The sequence below is a fragment of the Papio anubis genome, chromosome 14 (assembly GCF_008728515.1).
Source record: "Papio anubis isolate 15944 chromosome 14, Panubis1.0, whole genome shotgun sequence".
Taxonomy (NCBI): Eukaryota; Metazoa; Chordata; class Mammalia; order Primates; family Cercopithecidae; genus Papio; species Papio anubis.
Window position 1 is genome coordinate 89,268,706 of NC_044989.1, and position 27,388 is coordinate 89,296,093.

A 27,388-nucleotide genomic window follows, 5' to 3' on the forward strand; every position below is an offset into this window, starting at 1 on the left:
TGATTGAATCATAAAAAATAAATTACATATAACTGAGGGGATTGTGTAAGAAATCAGAAAGATAAAGTTATCAGAAGGGGGTTGGTGGGAGGAGGAGGGATGAAAAATTACCTATTGGGCACAAGGTACACTGTTCTGGTGATGGGTGACTAAAGCTCAGAGTTCACTACTACACAATTCATCACTGTAAGCAAAAACCACTTGTATCCATAAGGCCACTGAAATTCTAATTTAATTTTTTAAAAATTTGCCAAAAGAATCTAAATACTTGGAAAATAAGTAAAGTACCACTAAATGTAGTTTGGGGCAAAGAAGCAACAAAAATGGAAATTACAAAGTACTTTGATCAGAAAATAAACATCACATATCCAAATTTATGAGATGCAAAAATATGCAGTTAATTTATAGCAATATGATTGCATTTTAGCAAAGAAGTTTTCACATCAATCACTGAAAATGTAATCCTGACAAACTAGGAAACAAAGAACAAATATTACTCCAAAGAACGATCTTTTATTCTTAGAAATGTGAGGATATGACAAGCACACATCTAGTATTCCACCAATAGAGTCATATCAGTCTCCAAATGTAAACACCATGAGCAGCTGCACAAGAAGAAAGTCTTAGAGTGGATGGGCAGAGTGAGTAACTGCTCAGAGAGGATGAGGAGTCAGGGATTGTCAAAATAAGATTCCTATGTGATATTATTATAAGTTACACAAGCATGAGACTATCCTGAGCCCTGACTTACTCATAAGTCAAACATCATGGAGTGCGGGCCACCGTCCATCCTCCTGATAGTTGGTGAGAGTGGGTTCACTTGGGAAAGCATGGGAAAGTGCCGTGAAGGTCATCAGTGGCCGCAGGTGAGGACAGGACACACTAGAGTCCCCTACAGTGACATGACTGAGTATCTCTACAGCCATGAGAACAGCAGGGAACTTTAGGGGCTGCTCCAGGGATGATGTGGCAGCCAACCCTGGAGGGTCGGTGGGGCTTCAGCACCCTATGTGTGGAGGAAGGAGGAGGCTTTGGAACGTGTCCTGGAGGACCCTGGCCGTGTTCACGTAGAAGTGGAGCCTGTGCCTGTGCCTAAGGCCTCATGGCCTCTTCCTTCCTCAAAGGCTTTCCAGTCATCTTCCTGAGCCCACCTGACTCCAACTGATGGAGACACATCCCCTGGCACCACAGCTGCTCCTGCCACAATGAGAGGCTGAACTTCCATTGAGGTTTGTGTTTAAGGCCATCACACTGTGCAGGGACCTGGTGAGTGTCCTGCTCACGGGAGGCTGTGCAGCATCTCCAGTCTCCAAAGTGGTGTTTGTGCTGGTGAAATCCCTAGAATTTTGGCTACATGTGTTTTCTCACTTGTGAATACCTTCTGTAGACCTGTCATTCTGTGCTTTACAAACTCTTTTCTGTAAACTGTCTGTTCTTTGTTTTTGGACTTTGGGGTTAAGAATGTAATTTTAATTGTACTATCTTTAGTCTCCACACTGCTGATTGTGGAAGTGAAATCAACGTACTTCTGGTTTGATGCGTGTTCTCACACATGAATATGTGTAGAAAAGTCCTCTGAAGACTTGTCTGTCTTTGTTTGTGATAGATAATTTCCTATATACCATGTTTTCATTATTTATTTATTTTTGATATTTCTCCTGGGGAATACAGTTTTAACTTCATTTACCATGATGTGGATCATTCCAGAAGAGAATCATTTCTGATGGGGTTGATTATTTTAACCAGAAAAAAAGTATTTTGTCCTATTCATACAAAAAATTCTATATGTTGATTATAACACCTCATGAAATGAAACTGATTTGCCCATGATTTGTTCATAAATATTTTTGAATAATTATTTTAAGTGACACCATGCAAAACATACTTTTTCCATCCCATCACTGTTAGAATATTGGAGTCAGATTTATTTTCCGGTATTGACCCTATCATCTAAAAATTATACATATGATTATTTCAAAACCTTTTATTTTTTGTGATAATTTGGTACCCAAATTGTCATTTCTAAATGACTAGTAAGTTTCAAAGGGAATCTTCCTATTCTAGGGCAACAATGTAGGAGTTGAAAGGAATTGAAACCACTGCAAGAACCTGGTGATAAAACAATACAAAAGTTTATATTAATAACAGCAGAGAACAGGAGAAGAAATGAGAACTAAGTGACCTAAAATTCCAAACTGAAAAGCACCCCTTCTAGAGTTTAGCTGCCGTTGGCCTGACTCTTTGTCCTCCTGACATATCTGCCAAGTTTGCATGTGGACACAAGATCTCTCCTGGCACAAGCAGAGGGACTCTCCTGGGAACAGAGAATCAGGTTGACCTTCAGGGGTTGTGCAGGGCAACCTCTATACATAGCGTATGTCCTCTGTGGGGCGTAGGCTGAGGTCTGACTCAGGCGGGCTGGAGGAGATGGTCTAGAAAAACATAAAACTTCCACAGACTCAGCATGTTCTTCCAAATCCCCAAAGCTGAACAGAGCATACTGAATACATGTCTGAATCATGAATATCGATCTCCATCCCTGCAGGTGTAGACCCTGCCTGGCCTTCTGCTCAGCATATCAGTGCTTGTGACAACTCCAGACCCAACCAGTGGTCTCTGCTAAACCACCTCTAGGGGCAGAATGAGTTTCAGAAGCTCTGCTTGGCTGTTGTGATTTGACTTAGGACTGAGTGACATGACCTCAGGTCTCCTTGCACAGGGTCTTCACTAAACCTTTGGTGATTACAGACCTAAAGCCCTACTCACGACATTACTTTCCTGTGAGACTCCCAGTGGCACAGGTTTCACCCAGGAAGCCATGCAGCAGTGCCTTCAACTCTGTGGTCCTTCACCGGTATCACATATGGCTCCTTTGTGGGTCCAAATTAATGGCCAAGCCCACCACCATCCACATCCCCACCCACCATAAGCCAAGGCAGTTTAACTGAACAATAGCTGACCTCTCCTGTATTCCCCTCATGCTCCCATTCCTGCAGTCTGCCCAATCTTGAATTCTGCACTATGGGGAATAAAAAGTTTATATCATCCTTTATTTTCCCAGTGATTCATGGAAAATACTACATCTTCAGTATACTACCTCTTTCAGGATTTGCTTTTAACTTTGAAAACCAACTTTTGGAATTTCAAGAACTAACTTTTTCCATCAGCGAGAGACAATTATAATAAAAAAATTTTGTATTAGCATCTTGCATCTGATATGAAATTACAAAATCTACTTGACATTCACAACCAAGGTAGTACTAATTGTCCTCAGCCAGCTCCCTGTGAGAGTAACTAGTGGAGAATACCGTCTCAACTGCCTTACAGAGTGAGCAATGAGTGTTAAATAGAAAAGCAAGGAAGCTGAAAAAGTAGGAAAGTACTTGGATTTGGATAAAACTGAACACAGATTTGCACCCATTGTATCTCACACCTTTAACAGGGGTCAAGGCATCTCAGCCTGGTGCAGTAGCAGAGGAAGTGGATTGAACGTCACCTAGTGAGGTCCAGAGGCTTATATATCCTTCATCAGCATCAGTGGGCTTCAGCCTGGGGTTCTGGGGAGTATTACTGATGCCCGACTAGGAGTGGTCAAATCACTGTGGCAGAGCCCCTGCACACACCCTCCTGTTGCCTATTCAGGGACCTGAATTTTGAGAAACTTATTCATTTAGAGGGAAAAAGGGAAACTTCCTATTTGCCCTCTAAAGGTTTGCAGAAAATGAATGGACAAAACACAAATTAATAGAAGAAAGAGGCAAAAAAAAAATTGTGCAAAATGCAGGGGAAAAATCACAGGGTCTCACTCAGTTACCCAGCATGAAGTGCAGTACTATAATCACGGCTCATGGCAACCTTGAATTCTCCAGTGCAAGTGATTCTCCCACCTCAGCCTATGGAGTAGCTGGGATCATTTGGACGTGCCACCATGCCCACATACATGGGTATTTGCTGGATAGGAGATGGAGACTCTCTGTCCTGGATGTGAGACAGGAGGCTGGCATCTGGCTAAGGATGATGTTCCCTCTTTGCTAAAGAGTAAGAGGAAAGTGTCAATGATAGTGCAAGGCAGGGACATGCCCTCACCCAGTGAGGTCCAGAGGCTTATATATCCTTCATAGGGGAGTGGGAAGAAGACAGTGTAAGAAACCCATGGGAAACAAATGAACTAAAATAAAAGAAATAGGTCATCAAAAGTGTAGATGTATTAGTCAGGGTTCTCTAGAGCGACAGAAATAAAGAAATATATATATATACACACACACACACATATGTATACATGTATGTGTGTATATATATATGACGGGGAGTGTGATGATTAATACTGAGTGTCAACTTGACAGGATTGAGGGATACAGAGTATTGATACTGGGTGTGCCTGTGAGGGTGTTACCCAAAGAGATTAACATTTGAATCAGTGGACTGGGGAAGGCAGGTCCACCCTTAATCTGGTGGGCACAATTTAATCAGCTGCCAGCAAATGTAAAGCAGACAGAAAAATGTGAAAAGGAGAGACTGGCCTAGCCTCCCAGCCTACGTATTTCTCCCATGCTGGATGCTTCCTGCCCTCGAATGTCAGACTCCAAGTTCTTCAGTTTGGGACTCAGACTGGCTCTCTGTTCTCATCAGTTTGCAGACAGCTCATTGTGGAACTTACGATCCTGTAAGTTAATACTTAATAAACTCCTATATACATATACATATATACACACACACACACGTAGGGGTGTGTGCTTGTGTGTGTATGTATATGTATGTGTGCATATATATATACACACACATATATATACACACACACACATATATATATCCTGTTAGTTCTGTCCCTCTATGTGTCACTTGCTAATACAGGAAGTTTATTAAGTAGTAACTCAAACAATCAAAAGGTCTCACAATAGGCCGTCTGCCGGCTGAGGAGCAAGAAGAGCCAGCCAGAGTTCCAAAACTGAAGAACTAGGCGTCCATGTTCGAGAGCAGGAAGCATCCAGCACAGGAGAAAGATGTAGGCTGGGAGGATAGGCCCGTCTCTTTTCACATTTTTCTGCCTGCTTATAGTCCAGCTGTGTTTGCAGGTGATTGGATTGTGCCCACACAGATTAATGGTGGGTTGCCTTTCCCAGCCCACTGACTCAAATGATAATCATTTTTGGCAACACCCTCACAGACAAACCCAGGATCAACACTTTACATCCATCAATCCAATCAAGTTAACACTCAGTATTAACCTTCACAAGCACACCCCTTGCCAACTTGAACACATACATATCTCCTGAGATAATACATAATCTTAAAATACAGACAGTAGTAAGGTCATAGTTACCCCTAACGTAATACAACTATCCACCATATGACTGTTTCCTTCAGACCAGTGTGGCCGTGGCACACAGACTGAGAAGTGCAATTCAAGCTAAACATCCCCTTAGGGGACCAATCAATAATGATCCCATAGGAATCATTGCGCTGCACCTCGGACTGTTCTGCGTTGCAATCTTCCCAAACAAGTACATTCATTTTTTTCTGACCAGGTCCAATCCTGTTTACAAATAGGTTTTTGGGGGCAGTATGCTTCAATTATAGGAGCAGATTTATTTTGGTAAACCCTGAGATCAGAAAGCATGTATAACTGTGTCATAGAGTGATTACATCCAGGCATTATCATCAGGCAAGATTGATATTGAGGGGGTAGGCAACTAGTGGCCTTCCCCAAACAGATAGGTGGATGTTCAAATCCTAAAGAAATATTCATAACAGTTCCATCCTCATGTGGGTGAGATGTGCCTCTATCATCTGTAGGATCACGCATCCAAGAGCTATCATTAGTGTATACGTCCATTGCATATGGGGTCCAGCCAAGTTACAGGCCGTAGAAGTGGTGGATAAGATAAATATGCCCAATAAGTATAATTGTTCTCTGTGTCAGCCCTTACTGAAGGAATACTCATGGCAGTGGTGATAATCGCTACCATACCTATCATTAAATTACTCATTGTGACTGGTTGTTTCGCTTTCCTCAGGTTTTCCCCATCATCTGTGACAGTTTCTTGATCTGTCCCCAGGTAGGTGGCTATGTTCAACCGGTGTTGCTCGTGACAGTTGGGGTCCTCCTTAGTGTCAGTCTTGACATGACTGAAACTGGAGTGTCCTCAGGTTCCTCCCAGAATCTCTTCTTCGGCATCTGGCTCATGATTAGGTTTCAGGTGTCTTGATGGTATCCAAATCATATGCTGGTTTTGACCTGGAGAAACATAAGCATATTCTCTACCCCATGTTATTATTTTACTTATTTCCCAACTTTTTGTTATCAGATATCTCCTCCAAACCAGTTATTCTGCTTCTGTCTTTGCAGCTGGTTTATGTAGATTCTGTTCAGCTGCTGATAGCATCTGGCCTTTAGGCAGGCTCAAAAAATTTAAAGTCAATAATGCTAGATTCAATTGCATATGTGGGGTCCCATAGTCCCTGTTTCTCCCCTTTTGGTTTTGCAATGGCTGTTTCAGGGAGAGATTTATTCTTTCCACTATGCCTTGTCCTTGAGAATTATACGGGATACCAGCAATATGTTTAATATTCTATATAGAGAAAAAAGTAGCTAGAGCTTGGCTACTATAGCCTGGGGCATTATCTGTTTTAATAGAAGATGGAATGCCCATCACCACAAAACATTGCAAAAGGTGACATTTAACACAGGAAGGAGACTCTCCTGATTGGCATGTAGCCCAGACAAAGTGAGAAAAGGTGTCCACACATACATGTACATAAGCTAGTCTCCCAAATGAGGAAACATGTGTGAGTGAAATCCATTTGCCAAAGAGAATTAGGGTATTAGGAAGGGTATTGTCCTCCTCTTGAAGTGATTTTTTTCCCAAGCTCTAATGCACACTCCTCTAAGCTGCTCTATGGCATCATCCTGCATAACAACTTGTGCATCTAAACCAGTCCAGCTACTGATGCCCAACAGTTAATCTGCAGTTATATTAATTTGTGGTTGGACCCGGGCATTGTGAGTAGCCTGAATGGAAGCTTCATCTGCCCACCAAGTTTTAAATTGTAGGAACTGAGCAGGAGATAGACAAGCTCAGGTAACAGCATCCCAGTCAGGAGGAATCATCCAACTGAAGACAGCAACATTCTGTAACAGTCCCATTACAAAAGGAGAACCTGGTCCATATTGATTAACAGCTTGTTTAAATTCTTTGAGTGATTTAAAAGGAAAAGGCTCAAATGTAGCTATAATATTTCCCTGTTCATCTGGGAGTTGGATTCTAACAGGGAACTGTCAAACCTCTGTGTCACCTTCATGTCTAGCTTGCTGGATTCCTGCCTGAATAGAAATGAGAGCGATTGCTCAAGGCGCTGCTCAAACAGTCACTGGGGCAACTACTTTTGACCCAGTGTCCTCTGAAACAGAAGGATCTGGAGGGTCAGGCCAGTCTTTTTCTTCAAACTAAAGAGGGGGTACAGAAGGGGAGGGATAAACCTCTCCTTCATTTGCCGCTTTAGCTTTAGCTTGCAAACAAATCTGCTCTGTCACCTCTTCTGTTACTTCATTATATTCTCCTTCTTCCTCATCATCAGTGTAAAAAGGTTCCAAGGTGGAACGAACCAGAGCTGACACTTGACCCATTGTTACCCTGATGCTTCTGAGCTCCGCTTCTTACTCACCACAGGGATTGCTTAAGAGTAGTGGAGTGTCCTCCAGCATAGCTCCACATTCTCCAAACACCACTGTAGTGACACTTCAACCTGGTTTCGAACCTCATGTATGGGCACCATGTGCTGGGACCAGCTCGGTCGTGGAGACTCTAACCCAGCAGCGCTAGAGGAATTAAAGACAAACACACAGAAATATAGAATGCAGAGTGGGAATCAAGGGGCTGGCAGCCTTTAGAGCTGAGAGCCAGGAACAGTTTTCTCACACATTTATTGACAGCAAGCCAATGATAAGTGTTGTTTCTATAGATATAGATTAGCTAAAGGCATTGCTTACAGGAAACAAAGGGATGGGCTTTTGCTAGTTATCTGCAGCAGGAACATGTCCTTAAACCACAGAGCACTCATGCTATTGTTTGTGGTTTAGGACTGCCTTAAGCAGTTTTCCACCCTTGGCGGGCCAGGTGTTCCTTGCCCTCATTCCGGTAAACCAACAACCTTCAGCGTGGGCATCATAGCCATCACGAGCATGTCACAGTGCTGCAGAGATTTTGTTTATGGCCAGTTTGGGGGCCTGTTTATGGCCAGATTTGGGGGCCTCTTTCCAACACCAGTCCAATCTCAGACTCCTGGGATGATGCAATTCTCCGGACTTAGCCTCTCAAAGTGCTGGGGATTACGGGCATGAGCTACCACACACAGCCTTATACTGTGTTTCATACATTGTCCTGATTTTTCTGTTTCATCTATGACTTAATGAGTTTTCTTGCTATGAACCTAGACTTGCTGGTAAGACTTGAAAGCACATTCAAGTATATTTTGGGACAAGCTGTGACTGGCAAAGTTTTGAGCCTTGTGGAAAGAGCAACCTTACTGACCTGTCAGCTGTCAATTCCCCATCACTACTATCACTTCTGGAAGCACATTTTCCAAAACCGCTTTTCTCTCTATGGTTTCTTTAGAGTTGCTTAACCAGAGGCCCTCCCATGAGATTGGGAAGTCAGAGTGGTGGATTCGTGTACACTGACACCTGAACTACAGCACATGGAGTTATGTGTGGACTGGAGAATCACCTGGAGACGTGCTGCAGGCAGCTGAGAGCATCAACACCCCCACCCTGGTCTTCCCAGACAGGTCTGAGGATCATCACATGGTACTCAGCACATACCACCAGGGGCAGGTGCACTCTGACTTCTGTAGGAGCACCTGAGAATCCCTTGTCTCTAGTGGCTACTTCATGAATAACATACCATACGCTTCGAAAAGACTGTGGTTTAGACACTAATTTAATCAACTTGAAGAATTTATCCTTGAAATACCGAGAATAGCTTCTCTTTTGCTGTATGAATTCCAATTATCCCATAACACAGACTCCTAAGGTGGACTTATACCTCTTCCTTATTCATTCAGGACAGGCATTGTCCCGTCTTTTCTGCTGGGGATGAGGGAAAAATAGGCTTAAGTTTCAGAGGAGCCTCCCTGACCCCCTCTACAAAAGTCTTCCAATGACTTTCAAAACCTGATTGAATTTAACAAATGCTCTTAGCAGATAGAGGCACCAGGAGGAGCATCTGGGGTGGCTCAGCCTCACACATCTGCTTCCTTGGGGGTTTGTGTTATGACTTGTAACGCTGTGGGAGGGGTACCATAACCATGCTGACAGTAATAAGTTGCAACATCTTCAGGCTGCAGGCTGCTGATGGTGAGAGTGAAATCTGTCCCAGATCCACTGCCACTGAACCGAGAGGGAATCCCACTTTGCAAACTGGATGCAGCATAGATCAGGAGCTTAGGAGTTTTCCCTGGTTTCTGCTGATACCACGCTAAATTACTATAAATGTTCTGACTTGTCCGGCAAGAGATGGTGACTCTGTCTCCTACAGATGCAGACAGGGAGGATGGAGACTGGGTCAGCTGGATGTCACATCTGGCACCTGAGATTGGAAACATAAAAACAAATATTCTTAATATTAATCATGTTACCAGAGGACTTCCCTGAAGTTTCAGCCAGAACTGAGCACACTGACTGAGTAAATTCCCAGTGTTCTCTTTCCTTACTTGGGAGCCAGAGCAGCAGGAGCCCCAGGAGCTGAGTGGGGACCCTCATGTCCATGCTGTGTCCTGACTGAGACTGACTCCTGCACAGGGTGTGACCAGCCTATTAAAAAGTCTTCAGGGCAGGAGGCTGTGCTCTGGAACATGCAAATCAGCAGGGGATGGGGCAGGCTGGGCACAGCTGCAGGGCTGGCTCATCTCAGTAACTCAGCACAGTGGAAATATCCCCAGGGTCCCAGGTCATACCAGAGCAGTATAGATTTGCCAGGAGATAATGTATTTCTCTCTAGGGCCACTGTTGTGACAAGAGATATTTTGAGGGAAAAAAAATCAAACTTTAATACAAACCGAAGGACTACATGGAATAATATATTTTATATTTGTATTGGGAGTGTACAGGAGAGTATAACCATTTGTAGGGAACATCTAATAAAGTCTTAGAGGGTGGATCTATCAGGTCTTCAAGTTACTTAAATGGATGCAGAGAGTAACAATCCCTTTTGCTATACTAACAACACCTCCGTGATTGTCACACAGTTCCCATTGTTTCATGTGAGAAAAACAGTCTTTATCAGAAGCATATTTAATACACTCCAAAGTATTTGTAGTGACCTTAAACATTCGTTATTACCAGTATGTTTTCAAGTAATTCCCTTCAGAGGCACAATAATGATGCCGTGATTCTTCAGTGCCTGTGCCACTCACAGATCTTCCATTATCCAGAGCTACGGGTCTCTTTAGTACCCAGGGTCTCAATGGGCAGCAGCTTCATCTTGGTTTGCAGCTCCCCTTATTCTACACATTTTTCTGCGCTTGGGTATTATTTCCCATAGGTCATCAGTATGAAGGGTTGTCTAGTAATGCTAGATCTGTTTACTTCAGAAAACATCTCTGTTTCTTCCTCCAACTGTTGAAGCCTGAATGAGAATAAACTTGAAACTCCGGGTCAATCTAGACCCCCACATCAACTGCCTCCAAAGAAAGAAGACCAAGGTAATGCATCTTGCTTAATGCCCTGATCTGCCTTTTCCACCAGAGTGTTCGTGAGTGTTCAGGTACAGTTCTCGAAAAACTTGGTTCTCTGGAAAGCAGGGGAGGGACAGGCCCTAGGGAAAAGCCAGGTCAATTAACACTTTCTCTTCTGTGAGGGTGGCAGCTACTCAGTGCATGTCTCTGCCCTGCACCATCAATGCCACTTTTCTCTTTGACCCTTTAGCAGTGAGTGGGGACATCATCCTGACTCAGATGCCAGCCTCTTTGCTCCACATCCAGAAAAGAGAGTCTCCATCTCCTGCCAAGTCACCGCCCATGTACATGGAGAAATGCTTTGAATCTGCACAAAACTTGGAAACAGATTTGAACCGCTATACCTCACATGTCTGCCTCTGCCCAGGCATTCCAGCCTGGTTGTGCAGCAAGGGAAGTGGAATCACCTACATCAACATGAGAAGACTAGAGCCTGGGGAGTCCAGGGAGGATTACTCATGCATCACTAAGGGTGGCCAGACTGCAGTGGTATAGCTGGTACACAGATTTCCTACTGCTTTCCAGACGCCTGAATTTCAAGGGAAGTTACTGGTAAACTATTTGCTAAGATTTACGTTCAGAAAGAAGCAGTTCTGGATTGTGATACACAATTTCGTGTGTGTGTGTAGGGGGGGTAATATAGCTGTCACTCTTGCTACCCTTTCCATTTTCCGTTCACTATATTTCTGCTGACCCCCGTTGGCCATATCTTTTCCTCACTACTCTATCTGAAGCTGGAGAATGCAGCCCTGACTGCACACATGGCCTATCACAGCACCTGGAATGAGCATCCTCTAGGAAAGCCCTCAATAAGTGAGGACAGGGGAGGTGTATACATACCCCAGCTCCCTCCCTTCTGAGGTAGAATAATACCGAGACATTTTCCCATGTTTCCACGTGGACTTGAGCTCCATTCATGCTCAGTGGTAGCTTCTTGTTGAGGACACTTTTGTTATCACTACTCTCTTTCCTTTCTCACTGCCTTGTTTCCTCCCAGTGTTTCCTGTGCATTGTAAATATGCTGCCGGCATGGGCATCATTGTCTCTGAAAGATCCAACCTAAGATAGTGTACAAACCCTTGTTTTTGGACAGTAGATTCTGAATATTTGCCAATTTTCTTTTTCATGCATAGGGATATTCAGAAAATTTAGGAAACACCTGAATTATCTGGGAAACACAGCATCATCACAAGCATCTTTATAATAGGGACAAGTCGGGGTAACAGTCAGAGAGGAATGGAGACAATGGAGAGGGATGCTTCAGTGATGGAGAAAGGGGCCAGGCAGCCCGGAACATGGGGCTGTCTTTGAAGATGAAAAACTGAGAATCAGATTCTCTCCCCTGGAGCTTCCAGAAGGAATATAGCACTACTGGTACCTCGATTTTAAATCAGGGAGACTTCTCACCGCCAGAACTGTATGATAATAAATTTGTGTTGTGTGAAGCCGGTAAGATTCTGGTAACTTGTTACAGCAGGAGTAGGAAACTAACACAAGGGGCAGGGGTGCCTTTTACATCCTTAAGGGCATGGCCACCATCTGTTCTTCCAAATACTTTTATCTTGTCATTTTGTAGTGTCAATTTTAACAAGACACATAGAAAATTTCACTGTGAAGATGGCTAGAAGAATCCTTGTAATGTGTAAATGCTCTTGGATAAATCCTTTGATTGACTCTCGTACTCTCTGGATATGTGATTATTAACTCTTGTATGCTCTGAATATGAGAAAAGTAGGGGAATATTTGTCCATTTGTTTTCATATTAGGAGGAGAAATCAGATTTACAGGACACAATTTGAGGGGGAAGGACAGGGTCAGAGAGATGTGGATGGTAGACAAGATGCAAAGTGTTCAGGACAATGCAGGGTATTGCCTTGCCCCTGCCCTCAAATATTAAATAAAGACATTTAATATTTGTAAAGACTTTGAGGAAGTTTTGCTTTGTAGACAAAACTGCATAAGGGCCTGAGTTTATAATTGGGATAATCACGGTAAGGTGCAGAGGTAGCAGGGAGCTTGTATTGAGAATTTCACACCACCCTTCTGGCTTTGTCTCTTCTCTGAATTTAAAGGCTATTCAATCCTCTGTGAAACAAACGTGGCCACATGGAAGCAACATATTTAAGATTATGCAGACGATGGTTCCAAGCTCAGTCCTGAAAATTGCTGACCATGTGTCCTTGGGCAAACCACCTCTGTTGAAGTGTTTCAACTCTGGGCTCTGATGAACAGTTTACTCGTCTGAAATGTATCACCAAGGGTGTCAAGGGCTGTACTGAGGGTTTCTCTAGTTGATGCACTAGGAAATGTACCTGTACATATATGTATATGAAAAGACAACTTAGGGCTCCTTGAGTATCTTAGAATGAAGATTCTAGATAAGATACTACTAGTCAGATGTCATTTTTTTATTATTATTATACTTTAAGTTCCAGGGTACAAGTGCCCAGCTTGCAGATTTGTTACATAGGTGTACATGTGCTGTGTGGGTTTGCTGTACCCATCAACTCATCATTTACATAGGGCATCTGTGGTCAATTTTAGAATAAGTGTGATGTGCTGCTGAGAAATAAGTATATTCTGTTGATTTGGGGTGGAGATTTCTGTATATGTCTATTAGGTCCACTTGGTCCAGAGCTGAGTTCAAGTCCTGGTTTGGTGTATTTATTTACTTTTTTTTCGAGGCAGAATCTTGCTCTCTTGCCCAGGCCTGAGTGCAGTGGTGGGGTCTCGGCTCACTGCAACCTCCGCCTCCCGAGTTTAAGGGATTCTCCTGTCTCAGCCTCCTGAGTAGCTTGGACTACAGGCACATGCCACCACGTCCAGCTAATTTTTTGTATTTTTCAGTAGAGACGGGGTTTCATCGTGTTAGGCAAGATGATCTCAATCTCCTGACCTCGTGATCCGCCCACCTTGGCCTCCCAAAGTGCTGGTATTACAGGCGTGAGCCACCAAGCCCAGCCTCAGATGTCATTTTCAACTAAGAATTGTCATTATTTATTCTGTAACTAATAGATGCCCTGTATACACTGTGGGATTTCCTGTACAATGTTTCCATCATGAACTTCTTCTAAGCAATCATGTGTAACATTAGAGAATTGAAGGTGGAGACTACAAATCATCATAGTAACTGGAGGCTGGATTTATCCTAAGCCCCATTTTTATTAAAATTCTTGGGCTGCTATAACAAATTACTACAACTTTGGTGGCTTAAAACAACAGAAATATATTCTCCTATAGTTCTGGAGGCCACAAGTCCAGCACTAGTTTCAGGAGTCGAGAGCAGGCTGTCATCGGACCAAGCTTCTTCAGGGACTCCAGTGGGGGAGTCTACTTTTTGGCTTCTTCCAGCTTTTGTTTGCTTCAGCTTTCTTTGGCTTGAGTCCACATCACTTCAATCTCCGCCACTGTCTTCAAATTGCCTTCTCTTCTGCGGGCTTTGTTCAAATGTCTGTCTATGTCTATCTTATAAGGACAATCGTGATGTCCTTATAAGATAGAGATAGACATTTAACAAAGACAGGCCCATTTAGGGCCCACCTGGTCAATACAGGATAATCTGCCCATTTCATAATCCTTAATTTATATGTACAAAGGCCCTTTTCCTATATAAGGTATATGTATAGGCTGCATGGAATGGAACCTGATCATTGGAGCATCATACTCAGCAATAAACCATTAAAGAACGTACTGTCAGTGTTGGTACTATACACACATCACCACCCTTCTCTCTCTCTCCTCCTTTCCCTGTTTCTCTTCCTTGTGATTATAAATCTCCTCACTGTCGTAAGTGTATCCAGTGCCACCTATGTCCAGGTTAGAGCGGCACACATAGGAAGGTCTTGTTGTGGTTTTGCTTACAGACCTGCTCCATCCCTCATTATCATTCAGAAGGAAGGACACAACCAAAGACAGCCCTCAGCCATCTAGGGAGAAGCTGTCTTTACAGGGGACAGTCACGAGCTATCATTCTCTGAATCTTTGCTTGTCTTCAGATGCCTGTGGGCGTGAGCCCTCAGTGGGGGTCTGTGTGGCCCCTGATTCCAGTAGGATCCAACAGGATCCTTATCAGAATATCTGATTCACAGAAGGCAGCGAGTGTAAGGTAGGAGATCGTCAGGACTTGTACTCTGAGCACTGATCACACCAGTCATGACAACACTGACCAGAAGAGGATCTGGACAAAACAGGATGCACTATAGAAAATGGCCCAAACCAGCTAGAACCAAGATGGTGACATAAACGACCTCTAGTGGTTAGACAGCGTGAGCTGGTCTTCCCTCGGGGGCTCCCGTCAGACAGAGTGGCCGCCATGGCTCAGTGGTGGGTGGTCATAGTATGAAACCCCTCCATGGTCTTTTCACAGCCCCCCTCTGACTGCAGTGATGTGGGATTTCTCTGTCCAACATTCATGGCTCAGGCAGCTTCTGGGACTCTGTTCACAATGGGAGGTCATGAAGGTAGTTAGGCTGCTGAAGGCCAGAGTGACATCTGTCCAGACTCACCCCCTTGACCCAGGCAGGCATCGTGTCCAGGGGGCAGTGGGAACCAGCAGGAGCTCAGTGTCAGCCCTTATTTCACACGGAGCTAGGCTAGGACACTGTTATTACCCTGACTGGCCCTGCTGGTGAGAGTGACCCTGTCTCCTGGAACACAGGGAGGACCTGGAGATGAGCACCACGCAATATCCCAACTGTCATGTAAGTGGGGAACAAATATGAACATTCCTAAATATTAATTCTAATACTTCATTCTGTTTGATTAAATTCTGTTGAGAAATCAAAATGGGCTAAAAACTTCATCTTCAAGGAAACATTCATGTTTAATGCACAGGAAATGAATTTGAAGCCTGAGTCCTCTCTCCTCACCAGAGAGTTGGAAAAGCAGGAGCAAGAGGAGCAAAACTGGGTCCCCATGTCCACGAGGGTTTCCTGAGGTTGCTCCTGTTCACAGAGGGTGGGGAAGGTGGATGAGTCAGCTTGTGCTGCCACATTGAAAAACCTGGACTGGATGCTGTAAACCACAGCATTTAATTTTCAATTAAATTAAATGTCTGGTGCCTGGAATATCGCAGATGGATGTTCAGCAGGGTTTGTTTTCTGGTAAAGACTTTCTTCCTGGTTTGCAGATGCCACCTTCTTTCTCACCATGTCTTCACACAGCCTTTCCATTGAGGGGAAGGCAGTTAGAGAGAGAGAAGAAAAAGGAGAGGTCTCTGGATCTTATAAAATCACAAATCCTACTGGATCAGGGACTCCCTTCTTATGACCTCAATTACATCTCTCCAGGTCCTAATTTCTACAGTCACATTGAAAATTAGGGTTTCAATATGAATCTGAGGACACAATTCAGTCCATAGCAGGCGGGACAAGGCCAAGGCCGTTAATCCAGCCTCAGGGCACGGGGCCGGTTCCCACAACTCAGCACATGGGTGGTTCCTCCCACGTGCCCTGGTCACGGGAAAGATTTGACTCTAACTTTAGGACTCCCTGTTGATAATGGGACACTAGCATTTCTACTTTCCCAGGGTTCCTAACACCATGGAGCTGTCTTCTGTTTATTGTGGAGCGTGTTTGCCATCTTCAGGCAGGTCTCTGACATAGCAACTTATAGGACATATGATTCTGTGATTGGGAAAATTAATTATTGATTAATTAATCATAAGTAACAAATTAAACAATACATTGAATCAGAAAAAAAGGAGGGCCAAATGAAGAGGTTAAAAGGAGTCTGAGTATCTTAAAAAGACATATTCCTTTCAAACAACAACAGTTAGAGTCATAGATTTTTTCAACAAATAACTTTTTAGCAGCAATTATGAATTGTAAATGACAGCATCAAATAGGCTGCCATCTATATAAGTTTATAGTCAAAAAATATTTTCAAGAATCATGTAAACACATTTTCATATTAAAACAAGCAACGAATGTGGGTTTATCAGCAGATCCACTCAATGGAAAATTTCTCAAATGTGTGATTGAGTCAAAAGTACATTTGTCCCTGATGGAAAGCTCCAGGATTTTTTTATTTCTGTTTTTGTTTTTAGTCTTTAGAAGAAAACAGCTTTCTCTCCACTCTGTTCCACCTCATGCTACTGAGGATGGCTGGGCAGGCTGTGACTGTGAGGAAGGAGGAAGGCTGTGTACTGAGGGTGGTCGTGCCTCCTGCCCACCTGAGTGACCTCATGAAGCAGAGCCACCGACACCGCCAAGGCCACCTGCCTGCCTCTGCACTGCCATGGCACAGACACGGAAACCTTGTCCCATTTCGTTCACCATATTAACAGGCTTCTATGTAATAAATTTGATTATGCTTTGATTCTCCTTGTATCTCTCCCCTTTCAGTTTTTTAGATCATTTACTTTTCACTATTTTGCCTTGAGAATATACGCCTTTGGGATATCAGCAGCATGTATATCGTACATTTGTTTGCTTTCACTAAAATGTAACTAACTACCTTGAATGGGTTTTTATTTTATCTCCTTTCTCACAGAAAAGCAGAAACTCAAGGTGACTAGGTGCTGTCAATCACAGGGCTGCTAAAGGTGACGATGGTATTGCTTACCTTGTGCTCCTGCGACTTACATTTTATTTTGTTTTACTGCATTCTGCAATAAAATATAGGCACAATGATGCATTAATTAGTATTTTTCAATAGCATATTGAGTGACTTATATTTCTTAATTTGAGGGCTTCGGTCTAATAAATACCTATATACATTTTACCATGAAACTTTTAAACCTAACAGAAATGACAGATTGGAATGTTAATTGCACTTCCTACAGAATCTGCTATCTTGAAATAAATTATCTCAAGTATTATTTAAACCCTTAACCTGTATCAGGATCTTGTTCTATTGATTCAATCAGTCTTTTGTGTCTCTACACATGTGTTACCACATGTGACAGACATCACTCATCATTATTCAGGTTCATGGAAATTTATTTGGCAGAAAGATCAGATCATGGATGCAGATTAGTGGTAGCACAAGTGGTAACACATGTCAGAAATGACTGGTTTGGGGATAGTTTTCTACATGATAACACTTGGTCATATTGCGAAATTGCTATGTTCCCACTTCCCAAACTTTCTCTCTCCTTCACCAGTCGCGTGAAACTGCCCTCTAGCATTATGGTGGAGAAAGCACTACTGCATTTTTAACAGAAAGCATTTCTGTTAGGTTTAAAAGTTACATGGTAAAATGTATATAGATATTTATCAGACTGCGGCCCTCAAATTAAGGAAGCATATAAATTTAGAGCAGTATTGTCAATGGAATCTACTAAGAGCATAATTTTTCTATGCATTTACAACTGAAATAGAAGATTCAGATTTATTTTCAGGAAGAATGTCATATAAAAGTAATGCATTCATTCATTCTTAGAATCATTTTCTTATGACAACAGAGCACTAAATATTTTCTCTTTAAAAGGCTATGCCTGTAAAATATTTTTTAAATTCTAAGATTTGAGAAGGAAATAAAATCTCATTTAATTCTGCATTGTTCCTGTGGCACATTATGTAAACTTTATGTTCTCCATCTGAATTATTTTGTTTATTTTCAAAGCCCACTTTTGGAATCGCAAGAATTCTATGCCAGAGTCCTCAGCAGCAAACTCTGCCCTGTATTCTCCAACAGCGTACTCCTCTGCAGACTCAGAGACCCTGCTGACCTGCTCGCCAGACAAGCAGTGCATGTGAGCAGCTGGGACACCCCAGAAGAAGGTTTCTGTTCAGTACTGTACTACTGTGGAAGGAAACTGTAGGACTGCCATGCAGTAATAAACCCCAACATCCTCAGCCTCCACTCTGCTGATTTTCAGTGTGAAATCAGTGCCGGAACCACTGCCACTGAACCTGTCTGAAACTCCAGAGGCCCAGTTTGAAACAAAATAGATCAGGAGATTGGCCTAGCGTCTACAGGAATCAATACAAATAGGCGTATCCATCATTGGGCAAGAGGCTCTGACTAGACCTGCAGGAGATGGGGGCTGGTTCTCCAGCGGAGACAGGCCAGGAGAGTGGAGTCTTGGTCATCACAATATCCCCACTTGGTCCTGAAATAATAACAGAAAAGTGCAAAGTTTATATAGACACATTATGAGCAACTTTCATAATTTCCTTATGATACTGATTTACAGTTATATGTATTTTCAAGTTTTGATTTATATCATGGAAAACAGACTTTCTAAAATGAACCCATTATTTGCCAGCCAGCGGGGAACTCCCCAGCTAACTGCCTGAACCCACCTGACTCCACACGCTGTGGACACATTCCCTCTTTATTTTCAAGATCTTAATCAGAGCAGGAGTCATTATTCCTTGGAGGTGAATCCTGTTTATTCTTAAGACCAAAATATGAATTTTCTTTTCTGGAGCATAGATAATGTGACTCTAACACATGATTGAAATAAATATGGAAAACCATGGAGCCCCCAGAACTCACCTTCTAGTCCCATTTTCCCACCTCATTTCACTTCTGTCTCTACCAGGGAGCCAGAGCATTAGCCGCCCCAGGAGCTGAGCGGGGAGCCTCACTGTAAGAAGGTGAACTGAGGAGACCTGATCAGTCAAGGCAAGGTTAGACCTGAGCTTTTATCTCAGACTCACAAGGGAAGGTCCTCCCTAGAGGACAATATGCAAATCACCTGGTGGGGGCAGCAGTGTGGAAAGGGTCTATGGTGTAGAGGGTATATCTCTACTGTGAACAATGTGACATAAAATGTTCAATGGAGCAAAACAAACATAGTTCAAGTCAAGTATGCCTGTAACAGGTGAGGACAGGACACACTAGGATCTCCTCCCAGTGACGTGACTGAGCATCCCTGCAGCTATGAGGACAGCAGGAAACCTTAGTGGCTGCTCCAGGGATGATGTGGCAGCCAACACTGGAGGGTCTGTCGGACTTGTGCACCCAAAGTAGTTAGGAAGGAAGAGGCTCTGGATGGTGCCCTGGAGAGATCTGGCCCCTGTTCACACAGAAGAAGAACATGTACCTGTGACTGAGGCCTCATGTCCTCTTCCTCAAAGACTTTCTAGGCAACTGCCTGAGCCCACCTGATTCTACCTGCTGTGGACACATTCCCTGGCACCACAACCTCTCCTGCCACACTGAGAGGCTGAGCTTCCTTGGGAGAGTTGTGTTTGGGGCCATCACACTGCGCAGGGGCCCAAGGAGTGTCCTGGTCACAGGAGGATGTGCAGCATCTCAGGGCTCCAAAGTAGTGTTTGTGATGGTGAAATCCCTAGAATTTTGGTTAGATGTGAGTCCCCACTTGTGAATATCTTCTACAGACATGTCATTCTTTATTTTGCAAACTATTTTCTATAAACCGTCTTTTCTTTGTTTTGGTACTTTTCGGTTAAGACTGTAATTTTAATTGTGCTACCTTTAGTCTCCACACTAATGATTGTGGGAGGGAAATCCATAGATTTTGGATTGGTTGTGTGTTCTCACTCATGAATGGAAAAGTAAAGACTTGTCATTCTTTGTATGTGTGACAAATTCTTTGCTATATTCCTCTTTCTTTCTTTCTTTCTTTCTTTCTTTCTTTCTTTCTTTCTTTCTTTCTTTCTTTCTTTCTTTCTTTCTTCTTTTTTTCTTTTTCTTTTCTTTCTCTTTCTTTCTTTCTCTTTCTTTCTTTCTTTCTTTCTTTCTTTCTTTCTTTCTTTCTTTCTTTCTTTCTTTCTTTCTTTCTGTCTTTCTTTTGTGATATTTCTGTTTAAAAATACAATTTTAGGCTGCGCGTGGTGGCTCACGGCTGTAATCAACACTCTGGGAGGTCGAAGTAGTGGATCTTGAGGTCAGGTGAAGTTACATCCTGGCTGGCAATGAAACCCTGTCTCTACCAAAAATACAAAAGCATTAGCCGGGCGTGGGGAGGCTGAGACAGGAGAATGGCATGAACCTGGGAGGCAGAGCTTGCAGTGAGCCGATATTGCACCACTGCATTCCAACCTGGGTGACGGAATGAGACTCCCTCTCAAAAAAAAAATATACAATTTTAAATTCACTCACCATGGGAACAATCATCTTAGAATAGACAATCATTTCTGATGTGATTCAAGTAAAAAGATATTTTGTCCTTTTAATACAAACATCTATTTAATCATATCACCTCATGACAGGTAACTGACATGCCCATGAATAATTCATAAATATTTTTGGAGCATTAATTTAACTGAATATATACAAATCATACATTTCTCTATGCCATTACCACTAGAATATAAAAATCAAATTTATTTTTAGGTAATGATCACATTATGTAAAAATAATATACTTACTTATTTCAAACCCGTTTATTATTTGTTTATGACAACTTGATATCAAAGTTGTCATTTGTCAAAAGCTGCTGGTTTACATTCTGCTGGGCTTTCTGCTCAGCATGTCAGGGCTTCTGACAACTCCCAGACCCAAACAGTGGTCTCTGCTAAACCTCCTCTAAGGATAGAATAAGTTTCAGAAGCTCTGCTTGGCTGCTGTGATTTGACTACAACTGAGTGACATGACCTCAGGTCTCTTTGCACAGGGACTTCACTAAACCTTTGGTGATTACAAAACTAAATGCTTACTCATGACATTACTTTCCTGTGAGACTCCCAGCGGCACAGGCTCCACTCAGGAAGCCAGGCAGCAGTGCCTTCAACTCTGTGGTTCTTCACAAGAAACATACTTGGCCTCTTTTTGGATCCACATCACCAACTGCCTTGGCCACCACCAACCACATCCCCACCCACCATAAGCCAAGGGCAGTTTAATTGAACAATAGTTGATCCCTCCTGTGTTCTCTTCATGCACACATTCCTGCAGTCTGCCCAATCTTGAATTCTGAACTTTGGATAATAAAACAGTTTACATCATCCTGTATTTCTTCAGTGATCCATGGAAAATACTACATCTTTGCTACACTGCATCTTCCAGCATATGCATTTTATTTTTAAAACCAGCTTTCAAATTTTCAAGAACTCCCTTTTCTATCAGCAAGAGGTAGCTGTAATCAAAGATTTTTAGTATTAGGAACTTGCGTCTGCTTTGAAATTACAAAGTCTATTTGACACTCACAACTAAGATGTTACTGATTGTCCTCAGCCAGCTCCCCCTGAGGAGAACTAGTGAAGAATCCTGTCTCTATCATGGAGTGGAAAAGAATGGCAAATAGAAGAAGCAGGAATTTAAAAGGTGGGAAAATCCCAATTTTACATATAACCAAATATTTTCTTTAAAAGGTACCCAAAACTGTTAAACCCTAAGAGGTACTCAACGTGTTTTGTCAGAAATGATCAATTGTCTGGCTATTTTGCTCAAATTTAAACAAATGTAGGCAAGGAAGGAGGATTCAGATGAGCTTCCATTCTCCTTTCCCTGTCTTCCTGATATTTTACTCACAGAGCCCTAGAACCTCCTCATTCTCCTGCTGCTTATGAGAGTAAAGACTGTGGCAAGTGACAGGAACATAAACAGGGGTGCTGACCTGGTGCAATGGTTCACACCTGTACTCCTAGCACGTTGGGAGACCAAGTCAGGTGGGTGTCTTGAGCCCATGAGTCTGAGAACAGACTGGGCAACATAGTGAAGCACCGACTCTACAAAAAAAAAAAAAAAAAAAAAAATAGAAAAATTAGCCATGCTTAGTGGCATGCACCTGTCGTCCCAGGCAGAGTCCTCAGCAACAAACTCTGCCCTGAATTCTCCACAGCCTCTTCTCCTGCAGATTCAGAGACTCTGCTGAGCTGCTCTCCAGAAAAGTACTGCATGTGAGCAGCTGGGACACCTCAGCAGGGAGGTTTCTTTTCCAGGCTGTACCACTGTGGAAATAAACTCTATACATTGCATGCAGTAATAAACCCCAACATCCTCAGCCTCCACTCGGCTGATTTTCAGTGTGAAATCAGTGCCTGATCCACTGCCACTGAACCTGTCTGGGACGCCAGAGGCCCAGCTTGAAACAAAATAGATTAGGGGCTGTGGAGACTGGCCTGGCTTCTGCAGGTACCAATCCAAATAGGTGTATCCATCGTCACTATCCAAGAGGCTCTGACTAGACTTGCAGGAGATGGAGGCTGGCTCTCCAGGGGTGATGGGCAGGGAGAGTGGAGTCTGGGTCATCATAATGTCTCCACGGGATCCTGAAATAATGACGGAGATGTACAAGGTTATATAGATACATTTTGAGCAATTTTCATGATTTCCCTTAAGATGTTGATTTACAGTTACATTTTTTTTTAAGTTTTGATTTATATAATGAAAGGTGGAGTTTCTAAAATGAACCCATTATTTACTAGCCAGGAGGGAACTCTTTATTTTCAAGATCTTAATCAGAGCTCTTGTCCTTGTTCCTGGGAGGTGATTCCTGATTATTCCTGAGAAAAATAAAAGAATTCTCGATCATGGAGCATAGACCATGTGCCCGTGACACACGGTTGAAATAAGTATAGGAAGCTGTGGAGCCCCCAGATCTCACCCTCCCACCCCGTTTTATCACCTCATTTTAATCCTATCCTTACCAGGGACCCAGAGCATTAGCAGACCCAGGAGCTGAGCAGGGAGCCTCATTGTGAGAAGGTGACCTGAGGAGTCCTGATCAGTCAAGGCAAGGTTAGAGCTGAGCGTTTATCTCAGAATCAAAAGGGGAGGTCCTTCCTAGAGGGCAATATGTAAATCACCTGGTGGATGCAGTGGTGTGGAAAAGGTTGATGGGGGCAGGGGGAATGTCTCTTCTGTGAACAATGTGACATAAAATGTTTGTTGGAATAAAACAAACATAGTTCATGTCAAGTTTGCACGTGGTCAAGGGAAGAAGTCTCTGACTGTGCAAGTTGGGACCTCGGGCAGGGACACATTGTGCAGTGTGTGCCACACAGAGAAAGCACGAGGACCCTGACAATGTGGAAATGTGTTTCTAGGATGTATCTCTGGGAGGTGAATGCCATCCTGCATGGCTCCCTCCAGTCAATCTAAAGAAGAAAACAGCCTCATTTCCACAAGCACTGACGGGCAGAGGGCCTGCAAATGAAAAGTGCTCCTGAGCGAGTTCAAGTGTTGCCTGGTGTCTGCTGTTTCCAGGGTAACTGGTCAACGTTGTTCAATGCAAGTGTTAGAATCTCCCCTTCCCTGGAAACTGGCGAGTGAGCCCCATCAGACTGCCCTGACCAAAGACCTCACAGAGAATGATGTGGGTCTCTACATTTAGAGACAAGAGCTTAGCATAAGTAAGAGGATAGGGGACAAGAATGCTATGCCTCAGGCGGTGAATATAAAAATTCCTGGTGACCAACTGTTCAATCTGGTATAATCCCATCATAATCATCTTACATATACAAGGTTAACCAGCAGGCTCCCATAGGGAAGAATTTCATAGGTTAATGATACAGAACAAATAAGAAAAAACATTCCATGGTGTTTTTCCTAGTGGTTCTCAGGAAAATTCTTCCCATACAGTCTCCCTGGTTACGTGGGATCAGGTCCGATCAGGTCTTCCGGGTTCTTGCCAATCCTGAATGAGACCTGAGTCTCCGCCAGCCTGGATGTGCTGCAGCCACAGCCATGAGTGTGCAGTTGAGAAGCAAATTGTCTATGTGGGAAGATCAAGGACTGCATCTACAGTTTGATGTCTCAGGGTAACCTGAACCTGTAATTGACATTTTCATGGTTTCTTGGAAAGACACTCACAGCTCAGGGATGTGAGTCTGCCACACACCTGACCATTACAAAGGGAAACAATCTCATGTTTCTTCATTTGTTAGTGAAGTCCTTATTATTTAATTGAACAGTTCCTTAATAATGGTGCCGATACTAAACACCATCACAAGGACAGTCACATTTCTGGAAAAAAAATTACAGGAACAATGGAAAGAGTGAACTGTAATTGAAAGACTATGTAATCATGGGTCATTTAACAGAAATTCATAATTGATTGCCCAAGAACACAAACAAATGAAATTCTAGGTAACATTCCAGAGGAAAGCTCTGTTTAAATGTCTTATGGAATTCTAAGAAAATAACATGTTTTACATGATTGGAAAAGATAATTGAAAACACAACAATATTGACCTTTAAATATTGAACACCACTGCAATAATGTGGGTTAAGGAGATCAAATTGTAATTAAGAGTTTGGATTAGAATAAAGGCTCATATTTTACTATCTCAATTTTATTTACTCTTTTCTCATTGAATTTAGTAACTTTTGTGTATATGACTTTTCTTATGTAACTAAACAATTCTAATCTGCTTCTTAGTCTTCAAAATTCAGACTCCTAGTTAATCATAACAGTGAAAAAAGAAACATTAGAGGCTGAAGGAAAGGAAAAAGAAAACACAAAACACAGTCAGCCCAACTAAAGTGGAACTAGATGGTACCTCTTACTGCAAGTTTTAAATAATTATTCTGAAAGGGTGTTAAATGAAGAGTCAGGTCTATTCATCATCCAATCTGGAAACTTGAACGGCAGGAAAGTGAATAACAGTCAAAAAAAAAAAAAAAAAGAAAAGAAAAAAGTGTCAGTTTTTCTTTTACTAAAAGTCAATTCTTGAAAACGTTATTTTTGCAAAGATTTCTTTAAGATGCTTGAATTTAAGATAGCCCTGCAGTTTCCTACGAGACTTGATAATAAATTGTTCAGAAGGTTAACACTGTGATTTTTAAAAATCTCATCGTCTGTTGCTTTACATAATCATAAAATGTGAAATCTTGTAAAGACCTCTTTTATTCAGAAAACGGTTTTAAATTACCATGTATTACCTATAGACTTAAAGAATAACATATCTAATTCTGATTAGAAACCTCCCTCTCTTATCTGTTGACACATTACACCAAGGCTTCGACAACAGCAGACAAAGCTGGTCACTCCACAGTGGACACAGATCAGAAGGTGTCAGAACCACCTCCATTCAGATCTAGGTGTGCAGCAGGCCTCTGCCTCTGTGTGTCTCTAACATGAACCATGGTCACCTGAATGAGGGAGGACTTATGCAGGTGGAGTTTATTGTGGCTGTGTCTCCTGTTTCTGATGTGGTTAGTTTGGGGTTCATAGAATTGGGAGCAATTGCATTATTCATAAGACTTGAGAAGAGTCTTAGAAGTGGAATTGATTGTGTTCATGACCCTGAGTCAGTGTGGACACTGTGATCCAATTTGTAGGGGGTTGGAAGGATTTGTGGGCTGCTCAAGGTAAAGAGATGGCCACCGAGGGGCAGTCACACACATGAGTTTATTGGATGAGGCTTTGACAGGTTTGCAGAGACAAGTCCCTCCCAGCAGTAATCTGTGCAGAGAATAAGGTGCCAGATTGATTCTCAAAATGATGGGACACTGGACAAGGGGCCGTGTGTCTAGGGGATGCCACATAGCAGCACAGTGGAGAGTTTCTGGTTTAAGGTTTTCATAACTGGGGTTTATCTTATTGTTAGCAGATGTGGTTGAAATTGCATGGACATGCAAAGTAAGTATTTTCTGAAAGGCTGAAAATACTCTTCTTTTGGCTGTTTTAAAATAATTGCCCTGCAAAATTTCAGTGTGTAAAAGGCCATTAAGAAGTATACACAGTTTTGAAATAAACAACATAGGGGCCAGGACACGCAGGTCATCTTTATCTCATTTATATGTCACTGTTTCCAATTCTGTAGACTTTCTTCTACAGACTGTATTGGCCCATATTGTCCAAACAAACACTACCATGGATGAGGGTGAGAAACACAGAGACCTGTTCCCCATCTGGAGTACAATGAAGGTTATTTTGAATAAAGAGGAGAGGTTCCCTTTGGTTGAGAATTGAGACTAAGCCACCCATGGAGTGTCCCTCTGTGAAGCTGCAGGTCCTATGACTGGATTCCTGGCTGCAAGAAAGCTGGGTGGAAGCTGTCTGCATTCTCTCACTAACTGTAAATTGTCACTCACTGGAGCATCGATTCACAGATAAATACTCTGGAACACAGAGAGCTCAGGGAATGAAGGCTCCATGAATGTGTATCTTCTGCTTCTTAGAATCCATCTTCCAGCACTGGAAGAAACAGGGTTGCTTGTATGTTGCATCTTCAGGCCCTGCTCTAGACCTGTCTAAGCTGAACCTGTTTCCAAATATTTGAATTATTGTTCTTTACTTTTTCTTGGAAAAATGTTTAGAAATCCTATAAACCTATACACACAGCTGTGGGATTAAGTGGTGAGCCTTGCTTCTGTTCTTGTTACTCTTTCTGCAGAGCCCACCTCACCTACCAACAAACTGCACAAAGAGAAGCAGTGATTCTGTTTCCTTCCTGAGCATTCTGTCTCTTAAAAGTTCCCTCTTGATTCTCACTCTTGAATAAAGGGGCTTCTGTCCTCAAAAGTAGGTCTCCATAAAACCATATCTTGCCTAGGAGGTTAGTAATTTTTTTTCGCTCTTTGAATGTGATGTTGACCTTGTTGATCATAAAATACACCCTGGTTTACTTGAAAGGCAGAACGTGGCACATCTAAAATTTCTAGGGACTTAATTGCAGAATTTAGCCTTTTAAACTGTAGTGGAAGCTGCAGTTGATATGACAATTTCTGTGAATATAACAAGATAACAAAGTAAAGTAACTTTATTATTTTAACTTAAATCAGATAATTTACCTGTAGAACAAATGAAACTAGACTTTGAGAGGTCTCACATTCATAGCTTTTTCTTTCATAT

General features: G+C 42.5%; 1 long non-coding RNA gene and 1 gene segment (V, D, J or C); both read right to left on the bottom strand.

Annotated features, from left to right (window-relative positions):
- Nucleotides 1-9,222: 9,222 nt before the first annotated feature.
- On the bottom strand, nucleotides 9,223-9,838 carry LOC101002643. The segment is given in 2 exon segments: nucleotides 9,223-9,584; nucleotides 9,709-9,838. Coding segments are annotated over 2 exon segments (402 nt in total).
- Nucleotides 9,839-14,423: 4,585 nt separating this feature from the next.
- On the bottom strand, nucleotides 14,424-22,352 carry LOC103877253. Its single transcript, XR_004178403.1, has 4 exons — nucleotides 22,205-22,352; nucleotides 18,706-18,787; nucleotides 17,296-17,338; nucleotides 14,424-15,894 (listed from the first exon to the last, which is right to left on the bottom strand). It is a non-coding gene; the product is annotated as an uncharacterized LOC103877253 (long non-coding RNA).
- Between the last annotated feature and the right edge of the window lie 5,036 nt (nucleotides 22,353-27,388).